At 56.5% G+C, this 22,292-nt stretch overlaps 7 protein-coding genes across 7 annotated transcripts; 2 read left to right on the forward strand and 5 right to left on the reverse strand.

The window, feature by feature from the left end:
• Positions 1-551: 551 nt before the first annotated feature.
• Positions 552-5,185, reverse strand: N657DRAFT_619315 (P-loop containing nucleoside triphosphate hydrolase protein; the record flags this gene model as incomplete). The annotated part of the gene is made up of 4 exons (XM_062790559.1): positions 4,828-5,185; positions 4,665-4,765; positions 1,150-4,614; positions 552-1,081 (listed from the first exon to the last, which is right to left on the reverse strand). The coding sequence occupies exons 1-4, from the start codon at positions 5,088-5,090 to the stop codon at positions 552-554; spliced, it is 4,359 nt and encodes a 1,452-aa protein (XP_062647774.1). The 5' UTR covers positions 5,091-5,185.
• A 219-nt stretch (positions 5,186-5,404) lies between these two features.
• Positions 5,405-8,280, forward strand: N657DRAFT_645619 (uncharacterized protein). The gene is made up of 4 exons (XM_062792978.1): positions 5,405-5,842; positions 5,907-6,662; positions 6,715-7,785; positions 7,845-8,280. The coding sequence occupies exons 1-4, from the start codon at positions 5,573-5,575 to the stop codon at positions 8,043-8,045; spliced, it is 2,298 nt and encodes a 765-aa protein (XP_062647775.1). The 5' UTR covers positions 5,405-5,572; the 3' UTR covers positions 8,046-8,280.
• Positions 8,233-8,883, reverse strand: N657DRAFT_645620 (uncharacterized protein; the record flags this gene model as incomplete). The annotated part of the gene is made up of 2 exons (XM_062792979.1): positions 8,498-8,883; positions 8,233-8,350 (listed from the first exon to the last, which is right to left on the reverse strand). Coding segments are annotated over exons 1-2 (334 nt in total), but the record flags the coding sequence as incomplete, so codon positions are not given.
• Positions 8,884-9,855: 972 nt separating this feature from the next.
• Positions 9,856-11,466, reverse strand: N657DRAFT_573275 (uncharacterized protein; the record flags this gene model as incomplete). The annotated part of the gene is made up of 2 exons (XM_062788956.1): positions 9,856-10,507; positions 10,634-11,466. The coding sequence occupies 2 exons, from the start codon at positions 11,464-11,466 to the stop codon at positions 9,856-9,858; spliced, it is 1,485 nt and encodes a 494-aa protein (XP_062647777.1).
• Positions 11,467-12,938: 1,472 nt separating this feature from the next.
• N657DRAFT_656304 (WD40 repeat-like protein) lies at positions 12,939-14,459 on the reverse strand (the record flags this gene model as incomplete). Its single annotated transcript, XM_062794687.1, has 1 exon — positions 12,939-14,459. One exon carries the CDS (start codon positions 14,457-14,459, stop codon positions 12,939-12,941), a length of 1,521 nt encoding a protein of 506 aa, XP_062647778.1.
• A 429-nt stretch (positions 14,460-14,888) lies between these two features.
• On the reverse strand, positions 14,889-19,412 carry N657DRAFT_572659 (uncharacterized protein; the record flags this gene model as incomplete). Its single annotated transcript, XM_062788901.1, has 5 exons — positions 14,889-15,659; positions 15,804-16,004; positions 16,058-18,298; positions 18,440-19,166; positions 19,261-19,412. Coding segments are annotated over 5 exons (4,092 nt in total), but the record flags the coding sequence as incomplete, so codon positions are not given.
• A 1,400-nt stretch (positions 19,413-20,812) lies between these two features.
• Positions 20,813-21,760, forward strand: N657DRAFT_619331 (uncharacterized protein; the record flags this gene model as incomplete). The annotated part of the gene is made up of 1 exon (XM_062790560.1): positions 20,813-21,760. The coding sequence occupies one exon, from the start codon at positions 20,813-20,815 to the stop codon at positions 21,758-21,760; it is 948 nt and encodes a 315-aa protein (XP_062647780.1).
• Between the last annotated feature and the right edge of the window lie 532 nt (positions 21,761-22,292).

Genomic DNA, 22,292 nt, shown 5'->3' on the forward strand with positions numbered 1-22,292 from the left:
GTGAGGGAAAGTCGATAAAAAGATGAACGGTATGAAGGAGTGGATTTGTGGGACGTTCGCTTGTCTGGGACGTTCGCTTATCATGTACGTTAGAAAAAGGAAATGAAAAGCAGGAAATTTCAGGAAGTAGAGAAAAGAGAAAGAAAAGAGGAACAAAGAAAGAACAGAAAGAACAGAAAGAACAGAAAGAACAGAAAGAACAGAAAGAACAGAAAGAACAGAAAGAACAGAAAGAACGAAAGAACGAAAGAACGAAAGAACGAAAGAACGAAAGAACGAAAGAACGAAAGAACGAAAGAACGAAAGAAAGGAAGGAAGGAGGAACGAAAGACAAAAAAGAAGAAATAAGAATAGAAAGAGTGAAAAAGGAAAACATGAAAGAAGCAGGGAAAGAAACCAAAACCAGCGAGTACTGAACAGTTTATCCCGTTTTCTTACCAAGTTCAGCGCAGCAAACAAACCCTGGTTGGATTGTATAGATACAAGTCCCTCAAACCAGCGACGCCATTTCCTTTTTCCCGCACACCCACCATAACCATAAAATAGTCCGCTCAATCATCCTCCTCAACCTCAAATCCCTCCCCCCTCACCGCTCCCTCCCCCTCTCCCTCACCATCTTCCTCACCACCCTCCACATCCCCATACCCCTCCTCAACCCGCTCCACCACCGCTTCAACAGGCACCTCCCCACCCAGCCCCTTCTCCTCGCGCAACTGCTTAACCCGCGTGGCCGTCATCTCAAAGACATACTGCCCGAGGTGCTCCACGCCCTCCATAACCGCCTCGCCCAGTTGAGCTGGCACAACCGCGGTGGTATCCGCATCTTTCCCATCATCCCCACCAGAAGGCGACGTCACCAACAACCGCTCCGAAGGCCATAATTCACCCGTGACAAGCGCCAGCTTATCCGGCCTCTGCAGCAGCAGCTCAAACGCGTCGCGCAGCTCGTAGCAGCGCTCAAACACGTCGCGGCGGCCGAGTATGTACAGGCCCAGGCGGGCGCGCGAGAGGGCGACCGTCAGGCGGCGGAGGTCGCGCAAGTAGCCGACGCGGGTGGTTCTCGTGAGGGAGAGGATGATGTCTAATACAAAAAACTGTCAGTAATCCTGTACCTGGGATAGATGAGGCGAGAGAGGAATGGTTTCTTACAGTCATTTTGCTCGCCCTGGTATTTATCGACGGTAGTAACAACCCTCGGCAGACCAAAGATGGGGTTCTTTGCGCACCGGTGGGCTAACACATCCCTAATAAGCGCCCTTTGCCCGGCGTACGTGGCCAAGATACTGATCTTGGCCGCCGGGTAGCCGAGCAGGCGCATGTACTGGTAGATGGCCACCGCGTACTCTGCCTCGCCCAGGTTCTGAATAAAGTGCGGCGAGGGTTCCGTCTCCCCCTTGCCCTTGTAGTCCGGCACGTTGATGAACTGGTAGTCGTACTTGAACCCGGCGTTGGCCGTGAGGAACTCCTTCTGGGTTTGCGTGTGCGGCAGGTCGGAGAGTTCCGGGTACCGCCACCTGTACAGGTTGGAGATGGACGGACGGGCGCGGCCTTGTTGGTCGAGGTTGATGGTTGGAACACCAAGGCGGACGAGCCGGGAGAAGAGCGACTGCTCCAGGTTGGCGTAATGCCGGAATGCCAGGCCCTGGATGACGGGCGAATTTTGATAGTGGTCTCCGCACAAGACGACGCTCTGCAACCCCGATTGTCCGTCCTTGAGTTTCTGCATGGCCAGCGGAATAAAATTCTCAATCTCGGTGATCTGAGCGGCCTCTTCCATGACAATATTGTCATACTGGAAGCCCAGCGAGGCGATTTCACCCCTCTTCATGGCGGCGTGCGTCGAGGTCATGGCGATGATGCGTGCCTCGCTTGTAAGCAGGTAGTTGGCCTTGTCCTTGTCGCGCCGCAGAATCTCAAAAGGCAGGACATCAGCCAGCTCGGAAAAGATCTTGGAGATGTGGCGGTAGCACCCGTTTGCGATTTCCAGCACAGTCTCGCGGTCCGCTTCCGGCGGGAAAAGGGGCTGCGGGGCGTCCGCAAAATAAACGTGAAAGGGGAATGCTTTGACGATTTCCTCAGGGCCGACATCTTCCGCCTTGATAACGTCGGTGAACTTGGCCCATGCCGGCTCGACATAGACCGCGTTGAAGTAGCCCGCCGTCTCGGCCGAGTTTCCATGGGCGCCGGGAGCACCCATGCTTGCAGCGAGGCGGTCGACCTCGAAGAGAAAGCGCTGCCGGTTCTCTAGGAACGATTCGACCCTGCCGTGCTTGCTGAAGCTCCCCTCGGTCTCGAGCTCCTCCTCGCCATGGCCCAAGCGGAGCAAGTGACGCTCGTCGATATCCAAGGCGACAATCTTGGCAAACAGCTGGTTCAGAGCTTGATTACTGTGGGCTATGAGAAGAGTCTTTTGCTCCGGGAAATTGTGGTAGATGTTGTTTATGATCTGCGTTGCCACATCCGTCTTGCCCGTGCCGGGGGGGCCAACGATGACTGTGAGCCCCGGTTGTGTCCCTGACGTGATGGCCTCGATCTGCTTGGGAGTGAAGCGAACTTTGTTCAGCTTCGGCGCGTCGACCGGATAAGGGCCGTTATTCGGGGGCTTGTACGTCGAGACATGGATTGTCTCGATTTCGGCAATCAGAGCCGGCTCCGCATCTCGCCTCCTCTTCTTGGAGGGCTTGTAAATGGCGTCTTCCGACTGCTTCTCGACCGTCTCCAGTACGTACGGCGGCCCGAAGCTTCCAGAAACGTCGTCGCTCGGTTCGATAGTCTTGCCAGGCAAGCTCTCGATAAGATGCTGCCAGTCGAGAAAGGTATCGCGATAGTTGATCTTTTTGACGCGGTTCGGCAGGTGTTTGTAGGTTGCGCCCGCTGGGTCGCCGTACCCCAGGAAGACCTCGTGCAGCCAGGATGCCAGTGGGACATCGGAAAGAGTCAGATCTCGGATGGACTCGAGCACCGGCTTGAAATTATTTTCTCGGCCGGCTCTCCGAATGAGAAGGTTGACCCCGTCGTAGATGTTCCGATTGCCCTCTGTGTCTGCCATGAAGGCTCTCGCATCCAACCGGAGCTGGATTTTCCTCGAGTCGCTACGACTGTGGCCATCAAAGTACGCCTGGGCATCCCGGATCGCCCGTCCTTTGTCGTCGAGAACCTGTATGATCTCTGCCGCGCGGACTGAGACCAGGCCGAGCTTCTCAGCCTGGGACAAGGGAGGGCCACCATTTGTAACTTGTTTCGACTTGGACGCATCAACAGCGGCAAGGAAAAGCACATCGTCGGGACGCAAGGATTCCCACTCTCGCCGAACGTGTGGTGACAGCTTTCTCAAATCGATGGTCACTTCAGCTCGCACCAGAGAGGGCTTATCGTCGCCGACGCGCGGTGGTACAACCTCGAGAATGGTTGGTTTGGCGATAGGTAGAGCCATTCTTGAAAAGCCCGAAAAGGTTGTTAACCCCGCTCGTTTGGTCTCCGGCTTTAACCTCGTCAGCACATCCTCGATATCCTGGCGAATAGCGTAGAAGGCCTCGCAGCGATATAAAACCATGGCCCTCCAGAGAAAATCGCCGACGGAGAGGTATTGCAGGTTGAATTTGGGAAGAGCCAGAGGCCGAGATCCATCGTAATGATCGGTTCTCCTGAGCCCAACATCGAAGAGCGTCTCCTCGGTTGGGAGGATGCTCAGGTCGCGGGCAGCATCCTGGAAGGTTTTTCGCCTCTCGAAAGTCGACAGGAGGACCTCCATAAAGAACCTGCGGTCAACAGGCACCTTGGCAGATTCTGGGTATTCTGTCCGGAGTCCCAGGTGGCTGGTCAGCTGGGAGAGTTCTTCGTCTGTTAGCGATTGAAGAAGACCTTCTAGCTCGTTCCTCTTGTCGATTGAGCCATAGTTGGATATCGCCAGAACTGTCAGCTTCTCCTTGAAGTGTCTCAGGGCGGTTCTCTGCAGTTTGGCGAGCGCAGCACAATGTCGGTCGTATGCCTCGTCTCTGTTGAGCTGCGCGCCTGAGTGGTCGTCGACGGTAAAGTGGGTGTAGTGTGAGAAGAGAGCGTACAGCTCCCGAAGCAGACCGTTTGGCTCGTCGTTGAAGAGAGGCGATAGGGTCAAGGCAGGGAGTACGTGTAGGTCCTGGAGGAGTGTGTTGACATATCGTCTGGTCGGGAGCTGGCTCTGCAGATCCGTGAGAAACTCGACGAAGCGCTCACAGTAGAGCACGTGTTCTGGCTTGGGGGCGTCAGAATAGAGAAGGCCAAAAAAGTCCAGAACCAAGGTATACAGCCAGGATCTCTCGAAGCGCAGGCGTGCTTTGGTGGCGTCGTCACCCGAATCGTACCGCTTCGCCGCCGCCCTCCAAGCCTTCCTCAGATGTGGGTTCGAGTCCAGTATCGCATCCCGCTTCCCATCTGTTGATAAGTTGTGCCAGATAGAGATAGAGACCAAAGGAGCGCACTCCTTGCGCACGATGGCGCAATCTAGACTCTGGAATGCATGGATGATGAACAGGAGAACGTGCGTCCGGATCGTGCAGGAGAGGGAGACATCGAGTGTCATGGAGAGCGCACGGCGAAACAGGTCGGAAAATTCGGAGGGACGGCCGGCAAAGATGTCTGGGGTCGGTCAGCACTCGGCAGAGGATCCCCTGGAACGGGAGACGCACCCCATGTCCCTAGTCGCTCCCTCCGCTTAGCATTGACTATCAAAATGATCAAGAGAACATGATGATTTGATGAGTCCTCTGAGTAGCCTGGCCACAGGTAGCTGTACAAAAGTCAGCGGCGATTTCCCAAGACATCTCAGTCAAACACTGGAAGAGCACGCACCTCTCGAGCGTCTGCAGTCCCTCGAGAACCAGAAGCGACTTCAATGGGAAGTTGTCCTTCTCCAGGGCATCCCATATTTCGCGCTTGAGCACGTCGTTCTTGACCTTGACCTTGGCGGCCTGCTTGGGCGTCTTGAGCCAGTGTTGGCGCGCAAGACTGGCAAACTCGCTCTCTCCCTCCAGATCGTCGATTGTCGGCCGTCCCGATGGCCCAGCATTCGGTCGGGAATCCGCACTGCTCTTGACTCGTTTGGCGGGAGGCATATCGGCGTTGTTGTCGCGTGCGGCGAGCAGAGGTTAGAGGGTCTGTCGTGTTGTGTCGCGCTCCCGCATAAGATCGAATTAATTGTCCAGGCAAGGTTGGACGCGCGCGAGAGCTCCAAACTTTCCTCGACATCTCTTGGTACCAGGTCGCATCTCAGCCTTGCAGTTTGCTCCACACCACGGCGTAGCCCCACCAAACCTGGCGAGCTTGGTTGGTCCGAAATCGCCAAGCCGAGATCAAGTGGGTCCGGTCTCATCATTTCAGTTCGCCAGCCCTGTCGCTTGTTTGGTTGCTCCCTTGTCCCAAGACTCCAATCGGAAGTTCCTGGCTTGAGCATCCAGACTGTCGATCTTGGATTTGGCGTTTCTCCCAAGTCTTTTACACAATCGTAGATTGAAGGGCCAGTTCTGCCTCGACACTCGACGCGACGCACAGAAACAAAATCACTGCGCATCCCTCTCGGAGGTTTTCAAACACAAGTATGCCGTCGGCGACCATTGACAGCCACGGCATCCCGGGTGTCGCAGCAGCTGCTAGGTTCTTGGACGAGCTGCTTGAACGCGCCGAGTCGGTCAAAAGGACCGCCTCGATTGAACCGCCACTTGATAAATCACATTTCGATGATCTCCGACGACAACTAAACGATGCGCTGGGGTGCGATTTTACCGCTGAGGAGTCCGTCGACGCCAGAAAGCTACAACGCTTTGCCGTTATCGAAACGGCCGTTCGCGATACATTCAAATCTCTGATCGTGAGTGGGCCGTCGTCTGCGCCGGGCCATCCTTCTTTGAGGCTCACCGATTGTTTCTGCCCAGGCAACAACACCGATTGAGTCCCCGGGCTTCGTACGAGTATGGAACCTCCTCGACATTTTGTCATTGCTCTCCGACTGCGAGCTATGCGACCCTGCCCTGCTGTTTTGGCTTGTCGAGGAGCTGCTCGATAGCCAGACCATAGCAGGCTGCCGAAAGGTTTGGGACTTTCTCGAGTCTCGCCGTGAGCGCATCACCGCCAAGCACTTCAAACAAAAGCAACTCGTCATCCTTCGCACCTGCAATGAGCTCCTCCGGCGACTATCTAGAGCCCTCGACCCAGCGTTCTGCGGCAGAGTCTTTATATTCATGTTTCAGAGCTTTCCCTTGGGAGATAAGAGTTCGGTCAATCTGAGGGGAGAATACCATGTCGAAAATGTCACCATCTTCAACCAAGACACTCCGGCGGTGGATGGGGACAAGATGGACGTGGACACGGATACGAAGTCGCAAAAGGACAAGCCCCTGGACCCGGACACCTTGTATCCCATCTTCTGGTCGCTGCAAGAGAGCTTCAACCAGCCCAAGAAGCTCTTCGACCCGAGCCATTTCACTTCATTCAAGGCTGGCCTCGAGGCAACGATGGCGACCTTTAGAAGCATCAAACCAGAACAGCCTTCAAAAGCCAAGGAAAGGCTAGATAAGCCAGTCGAAGAGATGAACCACAGTCTCAAACGGAAGCGAGATGACGTCGACGACGAGCTCGCCAGCGGTTTCAACCCAAAGTATCTTACTAGCCGTGACCTGTTCAAGCTCGAGGTATGACCCTGGCCCTGCTACCGCCAAAGCATATCCCACTGACGACGCGCAGATCAGCGATTTGGCCTTCCGACGGAACGTCCTTGTCCAGGCACTCATCATCATGGAATTCCTCCTCTCGCTCTCGCCCAAAGCAAAGGAGAAGCTCGCCAGCGTCAAGAACCCCAACAAGTCCGTGACGTACTCGGACCAGCAGTTGAGCGAAGAGGACACCAAGTGGGCGACCGACATGAAGGATGCCATTGTCGACTATCTGAGACAGGGGGTAGAAGGGCCCTACTTCAACCGCATGGTCGAGACGGTCCTCGCACGGGACAAGAACTGGGTCCGGTGGAAGATCGAAAACTGCCCGTCCATCGAGCTCCCGCCCATCTCGCCCGCCCTGTTCGTCGAAGCCAGAGCGGCAGCGACCAAACTGGCAACGACCAAACGGCTGCGGCCAACGCCCGTAGGGTCCATGTCTCTCGAGTTTCTTGATGATGAAGACGAGAACAGCGCCATGGAGAAGCTGAAGGACCCGGAGCGGTACCGCCTCCCGGAGCTGAGCAACCTCAAGAGAGGCATTGACCTCGACGACCTCGAGATCGACATGCCCACCAACGACGAGTCGAAAACCTCGGCGATCGAAGGCAAGGCCAGCAAAACCTGGCGGGCGCTGCGGATAGCCAGCAAATCCAAGCTTGTCCTATTTGACAAGATCGAAGACGATGACAAGATCGACATTGTCTTTGAAGAAATGCCGCTCCAGGAAGGAGTTGAGGGCGAGAAGGAGGACGCGGTGAACTGCGATGCGGTGTTTCCCGAGGACCGTAGACCCATCGTCATCGTGGACACCACTAGCACTGGTCCGGGTTTGAAATCGGAGCTGGTAAAACAGTTTATTTCTCAACATTCCCGCGTCTTCACCAAGGTGCCAACGCATGTAACACGGAAGTCCCACCAAGGAGAAGTCAATGGGAAAGATCACCACTTTGTAGATGTCCAGGCATTCAACATGATGCGGGATGGGGATCAGTTCCTCGAGTTCACGGATGAAGGTGACAATATCCATGGGACGAGCAGGAGGGTGGTGGAAGGCATCTTGGACAATGACAGGGTGCCGGTGATGGAGATGGACTCTGACGTGAGTGCAATATCATTGGTGTCGGTCGTTGAGATAGTAAGAACTAACCAAGACCACAGGGCGCGCAGCAAGTCAAGGACAACGGCTTCGATGCGAGGTTCATCATGGTTCAAGCAGTGGAAGGGGCAGTCGAGGCTAAGCCGGAGGAGTTTTATGAGTCGGTTGTCAAGGAAATGAAGTCTCTCGAGGCGGCCATCTTTGGACAAGCAGCAGCGTCAGGGGCCGCGGACGTGTCAATGGTGGACGGGCCTGTTTTATGAGCCCTGGATGGAGACATGGGCGAATGTGTACATACGACGAGTTGCGATGATACCCCATTTTGCACAAAGCCAGATATCATCTGTCATTTCTGTGTGTCTGGCCATGTTTTACGCGTCCATCAACCCGCCAAGCGACTCAAAAACGTCGTCCGCCTTGGTCTTGAGGTCAACCCCGAAGTCCACGGCCTGCAGCCCCATGGCGGCCATCATTCCCGAGCTGGAATTGCTGATCATCATCTATATCATGAAACAGCGGCTTCTGACGTCGGTGAGCAGTTCCTTGGCTCTGGCGGGACTGGGTGTGCCTTTTTTTTATGTTGGTGCGTGTGTAAGTCTCAAATCTCATGTTGTCTTTTCCAACGCGATTAAAACCACAATACCGAATACAAAGAAAACCTGCCATGATTCCTTGACGGTCGGCTAAGAGAAAACAAAAGAGACAAGAAACCTACCGTTGCTACTACCCAAACCAGATATCTGCTCTGGATGCTGCACTGCCCGGCCAGCCTCGATGTTGTCAAGCTCCGAGAGGATGTAGTTGGTGCGCATGGCGAAGTCCCAGATATGAAAAAGGGTTGGGTGTCGGTTCGGAGGTTGCATCTGCGGGTGGGCGGCGATGGCGTCGGTGAGGGCTGTGAGCTTGGTTGACACTGCCTGGCGGGCTGTGAGCGGCGGAAGGACGGATGAGGTTGAAGTCGGGTTAGGATTTGTGGCTGAGGGCATCTTGACGGGCTGGCGAGCGAGTGAATTGGTGTATTATTGGTGTGTGTTTGTTTGCTTCTGTGAGTGAGCTTGGGGTATACCATACATTGATGAGAGTTCAAGTCGTGGAATGGGGCCTGCATAAGAAGCTTCCAGCCAAATTCATTGAATCCGATCCCCACTTGCAAGACGTTTAGGGGTCGAAGCTGCCGCAGCGGGTTGCTTAAGCAACACACTACACGACGCTTTGTCCATAAAACTTCCCTGCACAGTCTGATGTGATCAATATGCGGGCAACCTGGTTTCGATGATTTCCTGTTATTCTGAGATATTAAGATAGACGTGACATGGAGGAGATGGCGATCATGGCGTCTCCTCTGACGGAAGGGTAGCAGATGCACCCAAGGCCGGCGTTTGATCCAGATTTTAACAAAGCAACCCCCTACATGGCTATTCTGGCTTTTCCAAGTTAGCTGAGAAAGTCACCTCTCTACTGTGATAGTTGCATCCGCTGAGAAAAGCTGCCTTACCAGCTTATTCAAACCACATGCGTCTTGTTTCATGGATCGTTAGGGTGGTGGCCAAGCCATGTTTGCCCTTCGGTATATTGTCGCTGTCGAGCACAATACCAATCATGGACAAAGGAAGAGCTTCAGCAAACACCAAGCTCATTGATTGCTATCCCTCTCTGGTAGTTAGCGGGGCCTCGAGGTAAGTCGAGGGAACCCATAAAAAGTAGTCCTTGGTCTGGCGGCACCCGAAGACCAGGCTTTCTCGGTCGTGCCATCAATACTCGAGCCCAAGACAAACATCATCAAGCGCTCCCCACAGCTGTCACAAGCCGTCTGAACCCACAGCCAACACACACACGATGGCTTTCTCACTGGCCCAGTTACTCAACTTTCTCAAGGACTTGCTGCCTCACATTAGAACGACCGGCTTCTTCTGGTTCTAGGCTCACCCGAACCTCGTTCACTACCGGTAGTAGTCATCGCTACCCACTTCGAGACGACGCAGCATTTCGAAAAAAAAAATCAGAAAGACCCTGCTTTCAATAACCTTCCGTCCATATTCTAAACCTAGCCCCAACGCTCCGCCATAGTCCCCATCACCTCACCCCTCCCCACCGTCCCCTACCCGCAGCAGAAGAGTTCAGCGCCAGCCGCCGGCCAATATTCCCAAAGCACACGCAACTACAGAACAGCACGCTCAGCATCCAGATGACGGTCTCGATCGTCTCCTGGCTGGCCAACCCACCAAGTGTCCCACCGTCACGGGCAGGATACCCGGCGGTTCCCGTGATATTGGCAAGGAGAAAAAAAGAAGGGACTTCGGAGAGCGAGGCAGCCGGCCCCGTCCCCGAAGAGGCGGGGGAAGGCATCAGCTTGACATCCGGGTGCACCCCTAGCCCCGTCAGCACGACAACGAGCGTCCCCGCCAGCCCCACGGCGGCAGACAGCAGGAACCCGGGCTTGGAGCGGTCGATGAGGTACCAGAGGAAGGGGTTCGCCAGGGCCAGTGTCAGCGACACCTGCATGGTCGAGGCCCAGGGCAGCCGGCGGATGGCAAAGACTATGCCGACGAAGGCACCGATGCCGCGCACAACCAGCGCCCAGTCGGCCTGCGGCGCGGCCGAGTTAGAGGACTTCTCGATCACCGGGGCTTCAACAGCCCCGTTTCCGTCAGAGTCTCCGTCTCCCTCGCCGCCGCCTCCTACTACCTGTACCATCTTGACGACCCGGCCCGCCGTCTTTCGCTTCCTGCTGCTGTCGAGTTCCTCACCACCACCCACCACTTTCCTCTGACCACTTCGCTGCTGCTCCAAGCCGCCGCCGTTGGTCCGGAATGCGACAGAAATAGAAGAGGAAGAAGCAGGCGAAGAAGACACCACACTCTCCTCCCAGAACCGATCAAACCACGGCAACAGACTCCCCAACGCGACGCCCGCGGCGCCCCAGAACACAAGGTAGCCCCACTGGTAGTGGGACTCGTACGCGACAGTGAGGCGGAGGTGCTGGCTGCCGCTGCCGCTGCCGCTGCCGAGGGTGCTGTGCTGCGGCAGGCGGGTGACCAGCACGCCGTAGCCGACGCCCAGGACGAAGAGCAGGGCCGCGCGCAGGGCGAGTTGCAGGGCTACTTCCCCCTTTACTTGCTGTCGCTGCTTCCGTGGTGGGCGTGGGCGTGTCGTCGGCAGCGTGGTGGTGGAAGGATAGTGGTGCAGGGAAGAGGAGCGCTCGCGTATGAGCTCGTAGTTTTCGTCGTCTAGGCCTGGATGATGTGGCGAAGGGACGTTGTCGGCGATGGTGCCTATTGCGATGGTGTCGTGGTCGCTCCGGTCGAGGTCCCGGTCGTCCGGGAAATAAGACTGTTCCAGGTCCTGGTCGTCGTCGCCTTCATCTCTAGTGAAAGAAGCTATTGTGGAGGGCGAGTAGATTCCGAATAGGGTTGGAGAAGTGAGGTTGAGGTACGAGGTGGTGTGGCTGAGCGGGGTGCTGCCGTCTCTGATGCAGCTGCCCGGGGTGCTGGTGGTGTGCTGGTGAGGTGCGAGGAAGCGCAGGTCGCTGGCGCTGATTTGTGGCCCCGGAGAGGGACGATCCTCGTCGTCTTCTGGAGGAGTTGGGCTGGCGAAGGCAAGCTTGAAGGGCCGGCGCGGGATGGGGCGGATGATCTTGGGTCCTGATGAATCCGGCGCCTCTCCTTCTCCTGGTTTGTCGTCCATGCCTGAGGTGGTCACGTTGCCCGAGATCAAGGGTAGCCGAGGCACGATGCCGTTTGATGTTGGCAGATATGTATCAAGAGAGTCCTTCAAGACGTGCGTCGGAGTGAGCAAGTGTAATCTTTAAGCAGTTAAAGAGCTTCCTAGACACGCGACAGGTGCCAAAGTCCAACAAAAGGCGTGTCGAGCTCCAAGGTCGACGGGTTGAAACGGGAAACGGGAAGCTGGGTCGGCGAATACCACAGTTCGCGAATGATCTCTTGCACGACCAACGAGCGAGGGAGGAATGAGAAACAGCCTGATCTCTGTCCTTGATGGAAGAGGAGGACCAGAGCAGTGATCAATGCTAGGAGAGGTGCTGGGCTATTCCGGCTTTTTTTTTCAAGATCAACTGGATTCGTGACACGACCTGAAGTCTGACAGGACGACGAGACATTCAGGGCGTTAGGAACGTCAGATGACAAGATGGTGTCCGTGTCGAGTCTCGAGGCGCTCAATCCTTCGTGATAAGAAACACGGCAGCAGGGATTGGATGGTGGGATTTCCCACAAGGACAGCGACAACAGCAGCAGTCCGCTGATCAGGGTAGGCTGTGTAACGTTGAAACAGCAGTCGTGAAATATTTTACGGGCATTGACACAATTGTCCAACCTAGTGGTCTCTAGTGGTGTAGAACGTTGAACTGGACCTCGACTTATTCGACATCCGCTTTGTCTATCGCTATCCGCATATCGACCAGGTGCATTTGATGTCCCGGAGAAGCCATGTTGTCCACGGGCCGGAACGCGTCCCTCTCTGTCTCAAAAACGAAATGTGTGGCTACAGGAAGGTATTTCCGCCTCAGGTTGCTAGGGATAGTTCCGCCGGGGCAAAGGGATCGACAAACTGGGGAAAGCTCAGCCGAGCAAGGGTGTCAGACCCTGATTGTGGGGCACGCGGCAAACCTTGGTCTGGCCGCTTCGCATGTGATCAGCTAGAGAACAGGCAACTGCGCTTTCGGGTCTTCTCACCTGTCAGTTGTACTGCACCTGCACCGGTTGTGCCTCTCATCGCGTCAGTGGCCAGTCGCCTGACTGTGGCCTGCCGATAAGACAACCGACCGTTTTTCAGGTCGAGTTGAGCGTATGCACAACCTGTCCACCATTCTGCAAGCAAGCAGGCCATTGCTATCTATGTGTGCATCAATCAGCCCACTCAGGTTTACCTGCGCTCTTGGTTCGCTGCCCTGAGTGATGCAATGCCTGCCGACTGTGGGTCGGGATTCGTTGTTATGGTAACGATAGAACGAATGGGCCTGTCCATGGAGACACAGGGTGATGTGATCTGCTTTGCGGGACTTCGTTGCTCGGTATAGACGTGCATGGTAAGTACCCCTGATTCAGTTCGGTAACTATGACAGCCGGCAGGATACATACTCCGAGGACTCCTTTAACATTGCTTCCCTCCTTAGCCCCGGAAACAGATGTAGCCTATCCCTACTCGTCGCCGCTCTCCTCTGACTCCTCCGTCTCAAACTCGTACTCGCTCTCCTCCGCCCCCTGCGGCCGGGGTATCATGACGAAGGCCGCCACGCAAGTGATTCTGTTCTGCGTCTCATACAGCCCCAGGAGCTGGCCGACCTGCTTGGGCGACTCGCCCGTGCTGCTGCTGCTCAGGTCTTCAGCGCCCACCTGCCACAGCCGGATGCGGCCGTCGCTGCTCCCGGTGACGATGAAGAATGACCTCTTCCGCTCCCTGTCCTCCACCGGCAGGACCGTAAAGTCTTTGATCCTGCCCTCCACGCCCGCCTCCTTTCCCCCCAGCGTGCCAACCAACCTCGCCACCCGCAGCGTTTTGTCCTTGGGCGGCGCCTCCAAATCCTCCTCGGCCGTTGAGAAGAACACAACCCGCCCATCCTCCGTGGACACTGCAAGCACCGTCTCGTCCCTCTCTCCACCCAACTCAACATAGCAGAACTCATGCACCTTCATCCTCGCATCTTGCATGACCCGACACCGCGGCACGCAGTCGATGCCAAACACCAACACGTCCCGATCGAACCCCACCGCGAACTCATCTTCCCCGCCCCTCGCACTACCCCAGACAATCCTCCTCGCCTCGCCCGTCGAGTGCTTCCCCTCTCCCAGCTCCGCCAGCAGCCCGCGCTCAAAATTCAACACCCTGCTCTTCTTGCCCGTCTCCAAGTTCCACAGCCGCATGCACCGCTCCCCTTTGCTGACACTAATCATGATCTTATTGCTTGGGTGCACCGCAAAGTCATTCACCCCGTGCGGCACCCCGCCCACCCCGGCCGTATCCCCGCTGGGCCGGCCGTGCACCTTCGGGATGGGGCATTTGAAGGTGTGCAGCAGCGTCCAGTCGCGGCAGCGCGTGACTGCTATCGTAGAGTCCTCGGCGGCGCTGAGCAGCTTGGAGCGGTTGGGGAAGGCAAGCCTCGTGATGTTGGACGAGTGATGCAGCAGGGTACCCAGCTCGCGGTTTTTCGGGTTTTCGAGGATCGGGCGGGGCGCGAGCGACGAGAGCAGTTTCCATTCCTTGTCCTCCTCGGCGCGGTGGGACGGCGGGTGCGCCGAGAGGTTGTAGATGTTGATGCGCTCGTCTGTGCTGCCCGTCGCGAGCAAAACCTTTTGGGATTGCCCTGGCGCCGGGGCCGACGGCGGGGAGAGGGCGAGGCAGCGGATGGCCGAGTTGTGCGCGTTGAAGAGGAACGTGTCGGCGAACTCGGTCTTCGGCTGTGGCTGCGCTGGCGCGTCGCTGTCTTTGCCCTTCTTCTTCGCAGGGGCAGCAGCGGCCGGTGCCGGCTTGACTGTCGCTGTGATGCCGTGGAGCACTCGGTCGTAGGACCCGGCGACGATTTGGATTGTCACAGAGCCATTGTCGCTCAGCTTAATTACTGTAGACTGCGGAGCCTTCGTCGCCGCTTTCGCCTTCTTCGTCGAGTTTTTAGCCTCCAAGCGGTCCCCTTCCGGCGCGGATTCTCGTTTCCTTTTCGCCATGGTGCGTGGTTTCCGGTGCGTGAGGCTATCCCTGGTTTCTTCTGCCCGTCGTCGAAGCGAAAGGACTTGCGGGCGCTCAAGTTTTGAAATATAAAGTGGAGACGAGCTTATCTTATCGAATTCCACCTCCAAGCGCAAACGGCAAAGGAAACTTTAAAGAGCTTCCAGTAGGTAGGAAGACTTATCACAGCCATTTGGCCGACTTTAATTACAATAATACGTATGTACTCTGATCATTCGCTTGACCAATCATGTGATATCTACATGAACGCATCATCATAAAACCCTCTGAGAAGACACCATCTAGCCCGAAGAGCAGGCGAGGCAGGCCATCAAGTAGTCTTCGCTGCCCAATGCAAGCCCCGGCTGAACTTATTCGACAGTGATACGACATTTATCTGCCAACTTCATCATGAAACCTGGCACTAGTTACTTGCCAGGTGCTGGTGTGGCGCTCCCACTTGGCTGTCTTTGGTGCTGCCCTGCGTGCTGTTGCTGGGCGACCTGTTGTGCGGCTTGTTGGGCGGCCTGCTGCGCCTGGGCTTGTTGCTGAGCTCGGAGGAGCGAGGCATACTGATGCGGACTATTCATCGGCTGCTGCGCGACGGCGGCGCCTGCTGCCGCGTTCATTGCTGCCTGCTGCTGGGTCTGAACGATGATGCGACCCAAATGCTCAGTGGCTAGCTGCCGGACTGTCTCGGGGGGAAGGTTGGGATTTTTCGCCCGGTAATGTGCTTCAAGTTCGGCAAGTCGCTGCGTAATCTGGTGACTCAGGATGCTCCCGGGGGATCGACCCGGTATGGCGGCGGGCATCGTCAAGCCAGCGCCGGGTGAGCCAACTAAACCAGCGCCGTTGGCCGCATTGAACGATGCCATCATGGCTTGCGCATTCGTCAGGAACGCCCCCTGGTTAATTCCATTCACTACATTGCGCAACGGCGTCGGCGAGCCTTGCGCCCCGTTTGCTTGGGGCAGTTGCTGTGCTTGCTGGTTGTTCTGCGGTTGTTGCTGCTGCGCCATCTGTTGTGGCACGTGTTGTTGAGCAGCTTGTTGTTGCTGTTGTTGCTGCTGCTGCTGCTGCTGCTGTGAGAGTTGCTGCGGCTGCTGCTGCGGTTGCTGCTGCGGTTGCTGTGCCTGCTGGGTCTGCTGTTGTTGAAGTTGCTGGATGGCCGCCCGCTGCTGGTTCTGGATCGACCGCGCCTGCAGCATGAGATTAATATCCGGCTGCGGATTTACCATGGGTAGCCTATGTTGTGCAGCCTGCATCGCCTGAAGTTGAGCCTGCGGTATACCCGCCATCTGAAGGGGGGGCACGAGGCCACCGGCGGCAATCCGTGTCTGTACAGCAGCAGGAGCCGCCCCTGGCGTGGCCGGTATCGAGATCCGTCCTGGGGTGCGGCCCTGCCCAGCCAGGGCAAGCTGCCCGGAAACATTGAGACGAGCGGCGTTGTTAAGCGAGTTTGCTGCAGCGAGCTGCGCCGCCGCCTGGGGAGCAGCTGCGGCGCCTGGCGTGCCGGGCACTTGGCTGGGATGATTCTGCTTTTGCTGATGTCATATGCGTTAGCTACACACTCAACCTTTGATGCAACGGTACTTACCAATCTCCTAGCATTTGCGTCCGCTTGTCGAATGGCGTATGCAGCCATCCGCTCTGCGAGAGCCTGGTCTCGCTCCCATCTCATGATGCTGTAGTCCCTCGGCGTCTTGTTCTGGATCTGTTGCCGTGGCACTTCGTTGGCTTTACGCATGGCTGCCAGGTTGGCTGCCTGCTGGGCCTTTTGGGCCGTCGCCTCTCGCTTCTTGGCCAACTTCCGCATGGCGTCAATCAGCGCGAGATGCTTCTGGTTGCGACGCCGTTCGACGCGAATGCTCGTGGTCGGTCTTCGCCTGGGTACCGGCGTAACCGCACCATTGGGTCCAACTTGCTGCTGTGCGTTTTGGTTTTGCTGTGCAATGACCCGCTGAGCTGCATCAATTCTGGCTTGGTAGGCCTTGAAGTAAGGCGTCCTAGCCATATCGTTTGGCAGGCCCTCTAGGCTCCCGAGGCTCACCCATCGCTCAAAGCACTCCCAGGGCGTACGCCGCTCGGCGCCTGAGGCGAATTTCGACGAAGTGGTTGCCATGGTTGATATCAGCGACCAATTGTACGAGCACTCGCGGACAAGAGTTTTGAGCTGCTCGTCCTCGGCCCACGTCCACTGGGATGCTGTGCGGCTTTCGAAGAAGCTCTGGGGGGGCATGGGATGCTCTGTAGGTGGCCGGAACTGATGGCCAGCGTGCAGGCGATCCCGGATCCCCTTCATCTCCGGACTGAACAAGGCAACCTTGCTGTTTTCGGCCTGGAGTTCTGCACCAGTGTCCAGCTCGGTCCCGAAAATCGCCTCGTCGTCGTCGTCTTCTGCGAGATAGTCGTACCGCCGACGCTTGCGGGGCGGCCCATTGCTCGCCATAGCCATTTCCCCTTCGACATACTTGCTCAGTGGCACCGCCGGCCGTTTCCAGCGGGCATCCGGGTCGTACTCGGTGCCCGAAACGTCAAACTTTGGCACCTTCAAAGGCGAGCTATGCATAGGAAGATTCTCCAAGAGAAGGTCGGCAGTTTTGGAGGGTTGGAGTTCAAAAACAACCTCATCGTCTGGAAGAGCAAATATAGCCGCTGGTGCAACAAAATCGACAGGGATTTCTGGCGCCTCTTCATCGTACTCCGCCGGCGAGTCGGTGTGGACGAGATCGGGCAGACCTTCGCCGGCTGCCTCTGAACGGCCGGTGTTCGTCCGGTCAACCTCACCGGCTACCGGCCGCGGTGGGATTACTGCATTCACCTGCAGCGCGAATCGGTCGGCCGGGCTCGAGTGAACCCATTCCGCGCATGCGTGAGCGAGATTTCGTGCAACTGCTCGCTTCCACTTGCGCTCTTCGCGGAAGTCGGTTCGCATCCATTTCATTTCTTGAAGAAGAACATCCATGTGCGATGCTGGTCTTGTGGGCTCGGGACATCGTATCGGCTGCCTCAAAGACCACTTGTCGTGTTGCTGGAGGTGATAAACTCTACGCAAGATCTTGCAGGCTTGGTGGTCCAGGATCGAGATGTACTGGTCAGATGTGGATAATGTCTTATGTGCCTGGTTGATGAGTTTCTCGATCGGCTTCATCCATGTCGATTGCCTGGTGAAACCCTCAATGAATAAGGGGGTGAAGTAGTCGTCGGAGGGGATCTGTCCTAGCTGTTGCTGGTTGACAACAACCGTGCCATCGTCCGTAACCTTTGAGCTCTTGGGCTGTTTTCCGAAAATCACGGTTGGGACGCTCCTTCGTCGTCTGTCGCGATTCTTAGGAGCGAGTACCTTGGTCTTGAAAGAAGGAGCTCGAGGAACTGTAGCCTCATCCTGATTCCCACGAGGTCCGTTTGCAACTCCCGATATCCGCTTTGACGGCTCGCCGACAGGGCTTGCTGAGGGCTTGGCAGATGCGTCGGTGGCCGGAGTCGTATCTGGAACGGTCCTAGCAACCGGGCCCGTAGTCGCACCTCGACACTTTTGTACCGGACCAGCACCGCTTAAACTTTCATCTTGAGTGGTGGCGACACTTGGCTTATCGATGTCCATTGGAATTATGGCATCCTGACCCTTATCCCGGGTGTCGCCCGGAGCCGTGGATAATCCGGACAGAAAGGTTGGCGGCGGCTGGCCATTTAGTTGTCTGTATCCTGCTGCAGCTGCCGATGTATGCTGTTGTTCCTCAAAGGTGCTGTCTCTGGGAACAGTCGTCTGGCCTGGGGCGGTTGTAGACGGCTCGGCTTTCTCAGGTAGGCTATTGGATGTTCCAGCAATTGCAGACGCCTCAGGGGCAAGGGGTCGGGAGAACTGGGCCGCTGCTGATTCCTGGAGCAGTTGTGCTTCTACCCCACTGATCGGTGTCGGTAGCGATGCATCCGACGCTGGATGCACCATTGCGGAAACGGCTTGGGTGACGCCATCAACACTTGGCCCATCTGACTTGCCGCCTCCTTCTGATATGATGTTGCCTGTCTCCTCGTTCTTCTCTAGATCCTGCGGTCCTTCGTTGTCCGGACTAGTGTCTGCCGAAGCGTCGTGCACGGCGGGGGTGGGTGCCGAGTGAGCAGTGGAATCTGGAGATGATAATGCATCCATGTAGCGAGAAGAGTCCACGGCAGACGGTTGTTGTGCGAAGACTGTTGGTTCGGGAACCTTCGACTGCCGCATCTCGTCGCGCTGCACAGGCAGAGAGGCGGAGTCCGCACGAAAAACTGGGACATCAATACGAGGCACCTGCTGGGTGATGATAAGGGGTTGCATCGGCGGCACGGTTGTCCTGACATGTGCAGGCGGCTCCTGGCTACGGGGGACCCCGTTGACCTGGCCGCGATCCGATGGATGAACAGGTACATCCTCCGCGGAGAGTGCGCCCAGCGCCGCATTCTGTGCCTTAGTGATAGGACTCAGCGATCGAACTCCCTGGCCGGCTGGCAAGGGCTTTGCGATAACCCGCGGCGACGCTGACCCGGTGGCAGTCCGGGGTTGGGGAGTCAGTCCCTCGACCGTGGGAAGTCCATTCTCCACCGGTTTATGAAAGGCAGGGAAGCTAGCATTCTCGCCTGTCGTCGGCTTGGATACAACCTGCAGCTGTTGTGCGTCGAACAAGGTCTTCCGGCGCGCCGGTATGGTGAGCTCGTTCAGTCGTCGACCCCTGCAAACCAGCTGAATTAGATAAAGGCATGAATGACGCGACCGGATCATTCGGCAGGAATATGTGGTGAATGCATTTGGGCAACTGGACATACTGGAGAATGTCGGCTTCGCTTAGGAATTTTTGCTCGGCAGGCGTGGTCGGAGGCGCGTCGGGATCGCTGAAGTCGTGGTCGGGGATGCCATCATGGTCGGTCGCAACGGCAAAGAGTTCGCGCAGCTTGCGTTTCCGCGAGGCTACAATTGAGCTGCAACGAGTTAATCCAAGCTGATGCACATCAAAATGACTAGAAATTTGAGCTCTATCGATTGACGCAATTCTCACCTTAATTCCGTCCGCTTTGATAGCAGCAGCTTCAGCGGGTCGGCGAGCGAGAGCTCAGTCATGTCATCGGCGACCGCGACATCCGTTTTTAATCAAACGGATGGCGACGACGACTTGAGCAAAGCAATAGGAATGAAGCTTTGATGTGGTAGAGGATGGAAAGCGCCGGCGTTGCGACTTTTCAACACCGACTTGATTGATTGTGTTGAGTCAAGCCGACCGTAAATCTCTGTTGTGCCGTGTTGAGGGGGTGAAGATGGGGCGTATAAGCGATGCGGGCGACGCTGTCGGGGTGGAAATTGTTCAGGTAAAGCCAGGATCTCCTCAGCGTCTGAAGAGAGCAAGAAAGGGCTCGCTGGGGGTGGTGCTGACGACGATTTGGGGCTGGGTTAGAGGGGGATAGGCCTAAAACGCCACTGAACAGAAGGAATGCCTCAGCACATTCAATGCACCCGAGCCACTGTTCCCGTCACTACGACAGGGATTGGGATCCATGGATGCCAAGGATGGAATGGCGGCGGATCGGGTTGGGAATGGTCAATGACGGGAATGGACGTTTGCCCCACTCAGAGCCTTCCATTCCACCACTTCACCGCTTTCGCGCTTGCCGAGAAATACCCGCGCCTGGTAGAGAAGAGAGCGCAAAGGCGACTGATGAGAGGTCGGGTTGGGAAGGAAGTGAGGGGCTCGATCCAGACCTCAGGGAAGCGAAGTGTCGGGTCCATACGGACGTCTTTCGATTGACTTCGTCCGACAAGACCAGCGTCCAGCGGTGACCGGAGAGAACCTGGGGCTCAGTGTCCGTCAGCCCTTGTCCGGCGTCTCGTCAGGCCCAGGAAGGGGATCACGCAGTCCGCGGATCTTCATGCTGGCAAGTGTATATTCACTGCTGTCGTATGAGGAATCGCGCTGGCTGTTCGGACGAGTCGCGCTTTGGGATGGGACGAAGCAGAAGGAGAGGAGAGATAGCTTTGGCTGCGGTTGAGTTTGGGAATCACTGAGGTGATTCAGTGCGGCCGGTGGGGAGACCGGTCGATGTCAGTCAGGGTCCATGCGGATAATATCATAGCACGGTTTAAAGTTTGTTGCCTGAGGCCACTGCGAAACATCGTCTTGGTACTTCATCTGGGTACCGGGAGCCGTGCGTCGGAAACCCCACCATTACGCGCCGTTCCCACATTTAGGTTTCATCGTGACCAGACCTGGATGCAGCAACCAGACCTTGCGATTCCCTCCAGGCAGATCAATTACACCTGAGCTCGACCCTCGAGATTTACGCTTTCACCCAAATTACCCTACTTCACAAACCGCCAGTGAGCAACATGTCGGAACACGAGAGCAAATCCTCCCGGATAGCTATCCATCTTGGAAAATCATCTACGTCTTCGCCACACGCAATCAAGAAACGCGCCCGGCCGGTGCATGGGAAACGACATCGAGCGCAAGCGCTACACGAGGGTTCTGACTCGGAAGACAACAGCGATGAAGACCAGCAGACCCACGGTCGGCAAGAGACCATTACTTCCTACGATCTTCTAGGTACAAGTTCAAATGCAGACAAGGCACAGAAACGAGAGGGTACACAAAAACGCGATGGCGACAATGCAAGAGAGCAGCAAAGCACTTCGCCCTCTGATAAGAATTACGGCGAGGCAAATAGAGACGATAGCGAGATTGCCACACAACCCGACCAACAGGACAAGCCAGTCAAGTGGGGGTTGACCATCAACATGAAAGGGCCGAGAAGCAACAAGCACGGAGAGAGAGAGGGTTCGAAGTCGCGGACGGACGAGTCTTGGTCTCGAGATGCGCCAAGTAAGGGGTCAATGGCCGCGAAGGACCTCGACGACGAAGCGCTGGACGCCCTCATGGGATCAAGCACCCCAAAACGCATACACCCAGATTCCGACGACGCCGACCGGGAACCGCGCCCCGAGGACTATCAGTCCGTCCCGATTGACGACTTTGGCGCCACGCTTCTCCGCAAGTTCGGCTGGGACGGTAAGATGAGGGGCAAGCTCAGGGAAGTGACGAGGCACGCGAACCTCACAGGACTCGGCGCGAAGGACGCCAAAGAGGCCGAGGACCTTGGCGCATGGAACCAAAAGGCCGCGAAAGATTCCCGGCCGGTGCGGCTTCACGACTACCAGAGGGAGGAAAGCAAGAAGCGCCAACGGACGGACGACCGCTACGCTGACAGCTACAAGCGGGAGCGGGAAAGGGAAAGGGAGAGTGAACGACGAGAGCACGAGCGCAGCCGAGACAGATAGAAACAACAATGTCCTACCTGTTGTATTCGACACGGAGTGCCGGATACTGTCCTCGGGAGTTAAAAAGCTCCGCCGGGAACCTAGGAAGCTGTATGTTGCTCCGGCGATCAGGCGTGTTCATCGTGGCCTTCGTGACGCTACCTTGATTATCGACCGACACTAATGACGTCAAGTGGAAAGGGGTCGCCAAATGGCGATGGACTCGCGGTCGACGGGCATTCAAACCAACGACCCAGCCATTCTCGGTCAACTCGAGCAGCCAGCCTGGCCATCTTGCACGTTTGCCCGGAGACCCTGAGGGGTTTAGCCCTGCGCAAGGCCGAAGATTCGAGCAAGACAGACGCTTCACTCCGGTTGAGAAGGAAGGGTTCAAAGACAAACGTCTCAGCCAGATCAGCTCATCCTTGGGCGGTGTTGGTTCTTCAGACTCGGCAGGAAGGTAAGTGATATGACTCCAATACGGTGGTGCCCCTTGCTGTGTGGCTAAGGCCGTCATGCTGCGTCTCCCTTATTGTAACTATCTACCAAGCTT

Source organism: Parathielavia appendiculata, assembly GCF_033297405.1.
Source record: "Parathielavia appendiculata strain CBS 731.68 unplaced genomic scaffold N657scaffold_6, whole genome shotgun sequence".
In the NCBI taxonomy this organism is placed as follows: domain Eukaryota; kingdom Fungi; phylum Ascomycota; class Sordariomycetes; order Sordariales; family Chaetomiaceae; genus Parathielavia; species Parathielavia appendiculata.